The following is an 11,261-nucleotide window of genomic DNA, read 5'->3' as shown; positions in this document are numbered from 1 at the left end:
ATATGCCATTATTGTTGAATGACTTTAATTGCTATGCTCCTATTCATTGTTTCTCATAAGGTTATTGCTTGAATTGTTTGTTATTTAGTATATGTTGTTTGATATATTGACATTTTGTTTTTGTTCACTGTTAATTTAATGTGTTGTAATTATTTATGTGTCACTGAACATAGACGTCTGCTAAATAACTAATAGATGAGCTAACACAGGGCAAGCTACTTTGAAAAATGTAGTGAGCTGAGCTACCATGTGCAGCATGAGCCAGTGTACCCTCATGATTCCCACAATTATCTAGCCCGTTAATCAACTACAATTAAGTGAGGTCACCTGTGTTAAGTACACAGGTAGAGGTAATATGGCATTTAACCTTTTGTGAGCGTGTCAATCTGCTCAAGCAACGGTCAAGTGGAGGGGTTAAACCAGAGCCCATTTAGGGAGAGATGGTTCACTCCCTATTAACTCCATTGTACCTGCAGTTCCTGTTGCAGTTCCGCTAGGGGCGATCACGAGCCAGTGCAAAACAATGGGAGTCTATGGGACTAGACAGCTAAATTGGCCTGTTTCATCTGATTGTCATTGAAAAATCAAAGATTGGATTTCAGTTTCTGCAAGCTCAATATGGATTATAGGTCGAAAGTTGAATGAACAATTACTTTTGGCCCCTTGGTTTCTCACAGGCTTGGTCGTTGTTGCCCATAACACACAGCATCCTGCTAATGATGTCGACACGTTTGAAAGGCTTTTTAGAACAATAAAGTGACTTAAAAAATCTAATACTCAGCCGTGTGTATTTTCTTTGGCCCCCCTTTCGCATGCAATATTCCGATTTCTACACAAATTATACCCAGAGAAAAGTGGATTTTAGGAGAAACTCCATTCACCTCCATTCATTCTTCACTTGCTCGCGATCATCACCCTCTAGTTGCAGTAGGCCAGAGCGGTAGATAAAACAGAGTGGCGACACTCCCATAGACCTCCATAGGAAAAAATGGCAGCGCTTTTTCCAGGCTATTTCCTTGTTATGGGAGTTTTGGAACTACAGGTCCTTCTCAAAAAATTAGCATATTGTGATAAAGTTCATTATTTTCTGTAATGTACTGATAAACATTAGACTTTCATATATTTTAGATTCATTACACACAACTGGAGTAGTTCAAGCCTTTTATTGTTTTAATATTGATGATTTTGGCAAAAAAGTAAAGAAAAAAAAAATCTCAAAGAAATAGCATATTTCATCTGACCAATGAAAGAAAAGTGTTTTTAATACAAAAAAAAAGTCAACCTTCAAATAATTATGTTCAGTTATGCACTCAATACTTGGTCGGGAATCCTTTTGCAGAAATGACTGCTTCAATGCGGCGTGGCATGGAGGCAATCAGCCTGTGGCACTGCAAAGGTCTTATGGAGGCCCAGGATGCTTCGATAGCGGCCTTAAGCTCATCCAGAGTGGTGGGTCTTGCGTCTCTCAACTTTCTCTCCACAATATCCCACAGATTCTCTATGGGGTTCAGGTCAGGAGAGTTGGCAGGCCAATTGAGCACAGTAATACCATGGTCAGTAAACCATTTACCAGTGGTTTTGGCACTGTGAGCAGGTGCCAGGTCGTGCTGAAAAATTAAATCTTCATCTCTATAAAGCTTTTCAGCTGATGGAAGCATGAAGTGCTCCAAAATCTCCTGATAGCTAGCTGCATTGACCCTGCCCTTGATAAAACACAGTGGACCAACACCAGCAGCTGACATGGCACCCCAGACCATCACTGACTGTGGGTACTTGACACTGGACTTCAGGCATTTTGGCATTTCCTTCTCCCCAGTCTTCCTCCAGACTCTGGCACCTTGATTTCCGAATGACATGCAAAATTTGCTTTCATCCGAAAAAAGTACTTTGGACCGCTGAGCAACAGTCCAGTGCTGCTTCTCTGTAGCAGGTCAGGCGCTTCTGCCGCTGTTTCTGGTTCAAAAGTGGCTTGACCTGGGGAATGCGGCACCTGTAGCCCATTTCCTGCACACGCCTGTGCACAGTGGCTCTGGATGTTTCTACTCCAGACTCAGTCCACTGCTTCCGCAGGTCCCCCAAGGTCTGGAATCGGCCCCTCTCCACAATCTTCCTCAGGGTCCGGTCACCTCTTCTCGTTGTGCAGCGTTTTCTGCCACACTTTTTCCTTCCCACAGGGTGCCTCTCATGCAGCGTTTATACGTCCTCCCTCGCTCCTCGGGCCCCGATCCTCACTGATCTACATAAAGAAAGATAGAAGGGATAGACCATCCCATTGTTGCCGCCCCATCATTCTTTATGTAGATCAGTGAGGATCGAGGCCCGAGGAGCGAGGGAGGACGTATAAACGCTGCATGAGAGGCACCTATAGACTTCCCACTGAGGTGCCTTGATACAGCACTCTGGGAACAGCCTATTCGTTCAGAAATTTCTTTGTGTCTTACTCTTAGCCTCTTGCTTGAGGGTGTCAATGATGGCCTTCTGGACAGCAGTCAGGTCAGCAGGCTTACCCATGATTGCGGTTTTGAGTAATGAACTAGGCTGGGAGTTTTTAAAAGCCTCAGGAATCTTTTGCAGGTGTTGAGTTAATTCGTTGTTTCAGATGATTAAGTTAATAGCTCGTTAGAGAACCTTCATGATATGCTAATTTTTTGAGACAGGAATTTTGGGTTCTCATGACCTGTATGCCAAAATCAGTATTAAAACAAAAAGACCTGACATTTCAGTTGGTGTGCAATGAATCTAAAATATAAGTTTAATTTTTATCATTACATTATGGAAAAGAATGAACTTTATCACAATATGCTAATTTTGAGAAGGACCTGTATTTACAGCCAATCTCTGGTCAGTAGTCAATGAGTTAATTGATGACACCTTCCAGCATCCCAGAAGTACATCCCACCCTCCTGCAATTCAGCCATTCAACACAGGTTTTTTCGAACTTTTGATCGTGTGGCGGCAGCATCAAAGAGTGTCGCAACTCTTTCTATGGCTCTGCAGTAGGCCTACCATGCGGAAGTAGTGTGAGTGGCGGTTCTCTGGTTAAACTAATCTACAGTATTAAGCTTGAACCTTCCCTTGGAGTTGCATGCTTTAGGGATTTCACAAGCAAAGACTAACCTTTTGGGCAACCAAAATATGCAGACTGCATCTTAAAGTGGAACTCAATCAAGTTAACATCCCACCCCCTTAACAAATGAAATCACTGTCTTCAAAAGAAAATGTTTATTGGGTAAAAATCATTTTCTTGTGTAGTTTTGAATTGGTTTTCCTGTCGACTATAGTCAGCGGTCCAACCACAGCATTCCTGGTCATCCCTTTTCCACCTAAAAAAAAAGAAAAAAGTAAGCCTTTAAAAAAGGGAACACAGGAACCAAAGTTTCAACTGTGAACTGAACATACCCAATGCCCTCCTCCTTCTGGACTGACAGCCATGATCACCACCATAGTCACAGCAGTTGCAGAGAGAACTCTGGGCCGGGTCATCAAGGAGCTCCCAACTGTTGGCCATTGCAGTTTCATTAGTCAAAGAAAGATGCTTGAGGGGAGAGAGGAGGGAGGGGAAGCATACATTACCTACCTTCCATTCTTGTCATGGCAGGCCTTCTTCCCCTCATTAAAGCCATTTTCCTCCCATGCCACAAGCTTACAGTGGATATAGACCTGATGAGACAACATCTGATCAGATTTCAAGCACCCCTAAAATATCCTTGTTATACTTGTCAAGTAAAACAGTACCGGCTGATCAATAGCAATTGCAAAAGCTTGCAAATAGAGCTGGATTTCTGAGCTTCTTTGACGAGGTTGGAACCTGGACATGGTTTTGCGGCTATCGGTGAAACACCTGGAAAGGAAAAATCCATTTCAAGGATCATCCAGCTATTGAGCAAACACTCTTAAAAGGCTTAAACTTCAAAATTGATTCCAGTATGCCAAAATGGACATTAACCCCATGTTGTTGATGATGGGGTAGGTCTCAGGATGGGGCAGAGGCTGGTCTAGAGCAGAAGCTTGACATTCCTCCAGCAAGAGAAGCAAGGGCTGGTGGGCCTGCTGATTCACCGAGGCAGAGATGGGGATGAGGCTTCCTAGAGTGTATTTTGGAGTCACTGCTGGACCACTGAAATCATCTGTGGACACAGTAACTGCTTAAGAACCGCTTTACTTCCCAAGGGGAGGGGGGGGGGTCTTAAGTACAAGCAACTAGAACACTTCTAAACTGGATTACTGACCCAATTCAAAACACCTACCATTCATCAAACTCATAGTGAACACCAGTTCACTAGTGCCAAAGGTTTCAATGACAGGTCTGAAAATATGTGGAGTCCAACCATCAGGCCTATCGAGAAGATAAACATGTAGGCAGTTTGTGCAAAGCAATACGATATTGTGCATGGATCATGAGCAGTGTAACCAAGATCAGATTTTGAAAGCCCCACTTGCCTTGGGTATGTACAAACAACAGCCTGAAGGAGGAAAACGTCTCCTGACTCAGGAGCATAGGTGAGCTCAGTAGACAAAACAACATCGTCCTTCAGTGCCTTAAGGGGAGAGTTGACATACATATTTTAAAAATATTTAAATCAACATCCATTCCGCACACATTCACTTCAGTACACCTTATTCATGAGCTTCATCAGGTCCCTTTCCACAGGTATAAAATCAAGCACCTAGATTATGAATGCATGGTGCTTGATTAACCCACCTGGCATTCATCAGTGTTCTCCAATTAAAGGGATATTCCGCCATTTTTGGAAATACGCTCATTTTCCACCTCCCCTCGAGCAAAACAATCGATATTTACCTTGCTCCCGTTCATCCAGCCATTCTGTGAGTCTGACGATACAACTTTTAGCTTCAGCCTAGCATAGATCATTGAATCGGATTAGACCATTAGCTTCTCGCCTGCTAGCTTCATGTTTAAAAGTGACTAAGATTTCTGGTAATTTTCCCATTTAAAACGTGTCTCCTCTCAAGTTAGAAAAAGCAATAAGACCAACTGAAAATGAAACCTGGCATTTTTCTAGGCTCATTTGACATGGAACTACACTCTCATCTGGCATAATAATCAAGGCAACTTGCAAACGTACCATAGGCGCAGTGATATTGTACGCAGCATCTGAAAATAGTCCCCATAGACAACAAGAAGTAGTAGTGCCAGTAGCTGCAAGTTGCCTTGATTATTACGCCAGATGAGAGTGTAGTTCCATGTCAAATGAGCCTAGAAAAATGCCAGGTTTCATTTTCAGTTGGTCTTATTGCACTTTCTAACTTGAGGAGACACGTTTTAAATGGGAAAATTACCAGAAATCTTAGTCACTTTTAAACATGAAGCTAGCAGGCGAGAAGCTAATGGTCTAATCCGATTCAATGATCTATGCTAGGCTGAAGCTAAAAGTTGTATTGCCAGACTCACAGAATGGCTGGATGAACGGGAACAAGGTAAATATCGATTGTTTTGCGCGAGGGGAGGTGGAAAATGAGCGTATTTCCAAAAATGGCGGAATATCCCTTTAAGGCCACTGATGTGACTAGTCACCCGTGATTCAACGTGTGTAAAAATAGAGCAGAAGCACAAAGTTGCATTGAATGAGTTTGTTGCCCAGCTGCCCTTTAGCCCCATAATGCATTCAGATAAAGTGGTTTGGTGATGTAGGTTTTGCCATCTAGGCAAGGATAGAACGCCACTCCTAGCATCTCCATGAGCATAGCAGTAGGCAACTTACCATCACCTCGGCCCCACATCGCCACTCCTTCAATGGGAAAACGACCTGTGCACCACCCGGAATTACAGAAATGCTGGTTGGAGTACAATAGCCCAATCGGACAAAAGAGGGATCGATGTCTGGTTGATTCTGCAGTCCCATCGGCCAGTTCACGGTCACAGAGTCTCCCCCACACTCCACAGAGAAGTCCACTGTCACAAAAGACATCAGGTCAATAAAGGCACATCACAATTTCCCTTTGTTAAACAAAACTTGCCAATAATTACCTGCTTGTACAGCAGTGACAACCATAAGCATCACCAAATAGAAAACAGGAGCCATGGTTCCAGAGTAGCCTATACACCTGCTCCTACAGCTACCACTTTTATGCCTCTAGAAATGTCACAGCTGGTGATCATGATACTTCATCATGAGGTTGTTGAGGCACAATGTTCATCAGGTGCAGCTGTCTCTAGTTCACCTACAAAAAAGCTATCTTTGCCCAAATAAGGAGATCCGGTATCTTGAGATTTTTTTCTATGGGAAAGTAACATGAGGATTTTCAATTATTGCACCAGTTAAACTCTGGTAGGGATGATGACATTGGAAATGCAGACGTTTTTTGCTTCACAGTTTTATCCAGACGGCACACTTTGATCTTTGTTACCCCAGAGCTAACTTACAATGCAACTTGCCATAGTTAGCTTCAATCAACTCCCGGATCTCCTTATATGGGCAGAGATGGCAGCTTTGGGTCCTTTTTGTAGGCGAACTTCAGAGGTCTTATGGTGCATTCCAGACAGCATTTAAACTAGTGGGATGTGGGATTTATCCTACCTCCAACTACGAAAGATGCACTGGAACGCCTGTCGAAGTGGGAGCTCCTACTCGCGAACTCGTAGGAGCTCAACCTGCCCCGACCTCAAAAAAATGAAGTGGGAGGATTATGGCGGCGCCCATGGAGACATGCTCCGTGAGAGGTAACTTCAAGGAATACGCTATAAACTTCAGGGTAGGGTTGTTTTAGACACGGTGATTAACTTGTTCTTCATATTATGACTTAAAATTGTGTCAACAAAGAATACAACGTATTGTGAAAGTAACGTTATAACGTTATACAGTTAGCCTAGCCTAATATGCTAACGCTACGACGGTATGCTAACGTTACGGCGGTCACCCATGTTTTCTAAACCTCCCACTCCAAAATGCTTGGAACGCTTTGAAGTGGGAGGTAGAACCTTTCAGGTAGGGTAAGTCCCACCTCCCACTCGTTTGGATGAGGTCTGGAATGCAGCATTAATGGGTGCCTCTCATTTGGGCTTTTATACGTCCTCCCTCACTCTTCGGGCCTCGATCCTCACTGATCTACTTAAAAAATGATGGGGCGAAAACAATGGGATAGTCTATCCAGTGTTAGTTATAGATCAGTGGGAACGCCCCTCGAGAATCGAGCATCGAGGATCGAGGAGGCATGTTGAGAAGCACCTTCTGTCTTCTCAAGTGAATTTTGATAATAGTGGTATCAACACAGATGACAGATGTATATGCCTATCTGTTTAATCTGTTCATACGGTCAGAAAGGTCTGCCCATTCATTTCTCTTGGAGGGTCTCATAGGGTGCCTCTCATTTGGTCTTTTATACACCCTCCCTTCCTTCCTCAATCCTCGTCCTCACTGATCTAAAGAATGATGGGGCGGCAACAATGGGATAGTCCAGAGCCATAGAAAGAGAGTTGCGACACTCTTTGATGTTGCCGCCACGATCAAAAGTTTAAAAAAAACCTGTGCTGAATGGCTGAATCGCAGGAGGGTGGGATGTACTTCTGATGCTGGAAGGTGTAATCAATTAACTCATTGACCACTGACCAAGAGATTGGCTGTAAACAGTTCCAAAAGCCCCATAACGAGGAAATAGACTGGAAAAAGCGCTGCCATTTTTTCCTATGGAGGTCTATGGGAGTGTCCCCACTCTGTTTTATCTACCGCTCTGGGATAGTCTATCCAGTGTTAGTTATAGATCAGTGGGAACCATGGAGGTATTATAAGAACTGGAGAAAGTGAACAAGTCCCGCCCCCATTCATTTCAATGGGAATGCTAGGCTAGTGAAATGTGCCAAAATTGAACGATTTTTTCAGGCTTCAACATGGCGTTTCAAGAGGCTTGTTTCCGGTGCCGTTTTACTTAGCCAATTAAGTGCCAGGTTACTGACTGACGTAAGGTACAGAACGAGAGCTCGTGCCCACACTAAGCTCGTGCGTGAGCTGAGAGTGGAACAGCCACCAATCAGCATGAGGAAAACGCAGGGAAAACGGCACCGGACATGATGTATTTCTGGAAAATGGCGACGAGGAAGTGCTTTGCTAATCGGCGAAGCTAACCAGTCAAATCCTGACCCCCTGGTGGGAACGCCCCACGAGGACCGAGCATTGAGGAGAGAGTTGGAGAGCCACCCATAGTCATATCATTGATGGTGTGTTCATGGCTGCAGTGGGAAGGTTCCCACTTCTAAAATCCCCACTTCCAAAGTGAGAGCGTTCATGTTGAGTGACGTCAAAACATTCTCTCTCAAACAGCTTTTCCAAAGCCCCCACTTTAAACTGGGAAGTTCCCAGTTCAGGTGTGACGTGCACCCCGAAACACCCCTATCCTTTATAATGAACTTGAAGACGAATAGAACACTTGTCACAGGCAATAATCAGTAATGAATATTTTTGGTTACTTTTAAGTTGTTCAAAAGCGTGCATTTTTTAAGGATTATGTCTGATCACCAACACATTATCCAGAAAATTATCAGTAATCTGAAATGGCAATTATAATTGTGTTAAGTGTGGCTGTATTCTAAAATATGCAGCCAGTGCATACTAGATTTCATATGCATTGACCAGACTGATATGTTGTAGAAAGTCACCATGGACTGTGTACTTCAGTATCCTGGTTATGATCTGGATTTTGAAGCATCCTGGATTTGAGTTTGTGCATGCAACAAGGTGTTAAGAAATCAGGGTATGCTAGGTGTTCCATGCACCATGCAAATGTGCAGCTAGAAACCGGTATAAGGTATGCTAATAGAACTTTATTGGTAACCAGTATTCATCATGTATACAGGGATATATTATACTCATTCCTACATCCTTAGTAGTGCATCTGATGGTGGCAAATGGACCATAGGCAATGGAACCAAGGCAAAAGCAAAGACTGTCAAGTTAATTTCAAAGTGAGAATTTAGACACCATCCGATCAAGTGTATTGGGAAAGAGGCCTTCAAGGTCATTTCAGATAAGCAAACACCAAACACGTCCCAAAATGAAAATGTTTATTTCAAACTCATGAAGTACGAGATGGAGGTAGGTGCACTTCGAGCTTTCGTGACCTGTCAGTAAGGACAGTGCAACACTGATCTCCACATCACCTGCAACATAAACAAGATCACAATTGAACACCTGGAGAAAAAAAGTTGAAATAAAAGTAATTTGGCTGTTAAGTTCTGGTCGACAAGTGAATTGTTTTAAACCATACTTCTATTCCACATCTTTGGTTGGTTTCCTGGAATTAGTCTTCAATTATCAGTGGCCCCAGTACTGCATTCTGAACAAGCCCTTGAGGTTCTAAAGTTTTGTTTAAAAAAAAAAAAAAAAAAAAAAAAAAAAAAAAGGGACACACATGAAAACACACTTACTTACATTTTCAGACAATAATCAAAAGGCTAAATTTTAAGGACACGACTTGGTAATACCGGAATCCACATCCCGTCTTATGCGGTGTTTGCAGAACGAGTCACAGCAATGGCAAACTCGACTCCCAGAGGGATCATCCAAAAGTTCCCACCTTTAAAGTGAGGCCAAAAAAAAGTTAACTCTCCATCTCGTACAAAATGTGCTAGCGTACAGTAGAGAAACATATTACCCTTCAGATTCTTTGTTGAAGTTGCACATCTTCCTGCCCTCATCAAAACTATTTGGGTCCCAAGCTACAAGTTTACAGTGGATGTATACCTAGTGGAAAAGCATTGATCAAACGAACATTCATATCAAGGACTGGAGTGAAATGGACACTAAGGCTGGACTGAAAACTGAAATCTTCTCATTGAGGAGAAAAACTTGCTATAAGTAACCATCTCTTGCCTTGACGCTATTGACAATGTGCTGCCTAACATCTCATGTAATTTCCCCCCACTTATAGCAACCTTTGTCGTTCTATTACCTCCTTTTCCAGAGACAATCTAAAGGCTTGCAAGTAAAGAATTACAGCAGAGGACTCGTATCTGGGTAGGAACTTTGAGTTTCCATTCCTCCCATCAGTGAGGCACCTGCAGAAGGTATAGAATGGAGTAAGCAAAATACAATTTCAGGAAACTGGGACAACAGTTAGATTTGGCTATAGGAGAAACGCATGGTGCATCTTACCCATGGTTAGTGATGATTGGATGGACCGGTGTTGTTGGCTCCAGCTCTATGCTGTTTGATGCAACACACTCATCCAGGAGCAGCAGCAAAGGCTGATGGGCGTGCTGTTCCACATAGGCCCAGACAGGGATGAACGATCCCAGAGGAAAAGAGTTGGACTGTGCTGGGCCAGTGAGGTCCTCTGTGACCACAATGATTTATGAGATTAAATGCACCATTACGTTTTCTTCAGGTGAATTATGGCTATAGTGTTTTTTTTTCTTCTGAAAATGTTTTTGCATACCATTAAGGATCCCCATGTGAAAGTAGAGCTGGCTGTGGCCCTGCACACGAGCAAAACCAGGGTCCAGAAAGGGAGGAACCCAACCCTTACTTCACACAAATAGAAAGACACTTTTAGAAATATGACTGGATTTGTAACCCATAAAGAATACTTTAGAAAATATGTTTACCTTTTATATACACATTCAACAAGAAATGACTGTGCAGCTGGTTTAGGCTTTGGCCTAGGCCTGAATGCAAGTGTGGTTTTGTAGATCACCTTATCTTCAATCATCTAAAATGATAGCCAGAAAAATCAGTTTCAAATATGGTATATTAAAAAACTGTTGTAAAATGACCTACCAGCTTTCTGAAATTACAGTCATCAAATTGATAATGGAAGACTGCTTGCCCCCCACCACCAGGAAGCGGGTAGAAGGCAGATGCATAACAGCTCCCAAGAAAGAGCCGAGACGCATTGTTAGACAGCTCTGGTCCCACTGTCCATTTCACCAACACAGAGCCTTTCCCACATTCGGTTTGGATGTCTACATTTTCAGAGAGAGAACATGAAGGCCTATACATTGTGTTGGAACACAAAATCATTTAAGCTGAAGTAGGTCTGAAATTAGTTCATGCTTACCATTATTTGCAAAGACAACACATAAAACAGAAACTGTCCAAAAAATAACTTCTCTCTGACGGTTCATGGTTCATGAGGTAGGCTACAGGGGCCTGAGTAGTGAGGCTACTTTCAATTGCTGCTGGGGAAGGCTAGGGGTTAATTAACTATAATCTACACCTGTGGCTGTTATAAGTCTGTTCTTCTCAAGACAATTGGCCAAATTACCTAACCAATCATTGGAGAGACTATAGTTTGAGGTTTTTTTTATT

General features: G+C 42.8%; 2 protein-coding genes across 2 annotated transcripts; both read right to left on the bottom strand.

The window, feature by feature from the left end:
* Positions 1-3,207: 3,207 nt before the first annotated feature.
* On the bottom strand, positions 3,208-6,121 carry LOC134101657 (zona pellucida sperm-binding protein 3-like). Its single transcript, XM_062555374.1, has 9 exons — positions 5,990-6,121; positions 5,724-5,914; positions 4,441-4,538; positions 4,248-4,336; positions 3,947-4,127; positions 3,736-3,841; positions 3,578-3,660; positions 3,400-3,497; positions 3,208-3,323 (listed from the first exon to the last, which is right to left on the bottom strand). Exons 1-9 carry the CDS (start codon positions 6,042-6,044, stop codon positions 3,223-3,225), a joined length of 1,002 nt encoding a protein of 333 aa, XP_062411358.1. The 5' UTR covers positions 6,045-6,121; the 3' UTR covers positions 3,208-3,222.
* Positions 6,122-8,999: 2,878 nt separating this feature from the next.
* Positions 9,000-11,164, bottom strand: LOC134067382 (zona pellucida sperm-binding protein 3-like). The gene is made up of 10 exons (XM_062522651.1): positions 11,011-11,164; positions 10,731-10,915; positions 10,559-10,662; positions 10,390-10,478; positions 10,107-10,287; positions 9,904-10,009; positions 9,607-9,695; positions 9,437-9,528; positions 9,220-9,308; positions 9,000-9,112 (listed from the first exon to the last, which is right to left on the bottom strand). Exons 1-9 carry the CDS (start codon positions 11,075-11,077, stop codon positions 9,253-9,255), a joined length of 969 nt encoding a protein of 322 aa, XP_062378635.1. The 5' UTR covers positions 11,078-11,164; the 3' UTR covers positions 9,000-9,112; positions 9,220-9,252.
* Positions 11,165-11,261: the final 97 nt, after the last annotated feature.

The sequence above is a fragment of the Sardina pilchardus genome, chromosome 2 (assembly GCF_963854185.1).
Source record: "Sardina pilchardus chromosome 2, fSarPil1.1, whole genome shotgun sequence".
NCBI classification, from domain to species: Eukaryota; Metazoa; Chordata; class Actinopteri; order Clupeiformes; family Clupeidae; genus Sardina; species Sardina pilchardus.
This window is presented reverse-complemented; position numbering and strand designations above follow the sequence as displayed.

Coding starts and splice junctions, on each gene's coding strand:
- LOC134101657 (XM_062555374.1), bottom strand. CDS start 6,044: ATGGCTCCTGTTTTCTATTTGGTGATGCTTATGGTTGTCACTGCTGTA. Junction 4,337..4,440: donor GTTGTTTGTACATACCCAAG/GCAAGTGGGGCT, acceptor TCTTCTCGATAG/GCCTGATGGTTGGACTCCAC. Junction 4,128..4,247: donor CACTATGAGTTTGATGAATG/GTAGGTGTTTTG, acceptor CTGTGTCCACAG/ATGATTTCAGTGGTCCAGCA.
- LOC134067382 (XM_062522651.1), bottom strand. CDS start 11,077: ATGAACCGTCAGAGAGAAGTTATTTTTTGGACAGTTTCTGTTTTATGT. Junction 10,916..11,010: donor TGTTGTCTTTGCAAATAATG/GTAAGCATGAAC, acceptor CTGAAAATGTAG/ACATCCAAACCGAATGTGGG. Junction 10,288..10,389: donor TCACATGGGGATCCTTAATG/GTATGCAAAAAC, acceptor TTGTGGTCACAG/AGGACCTCACTGGCCCAGCA.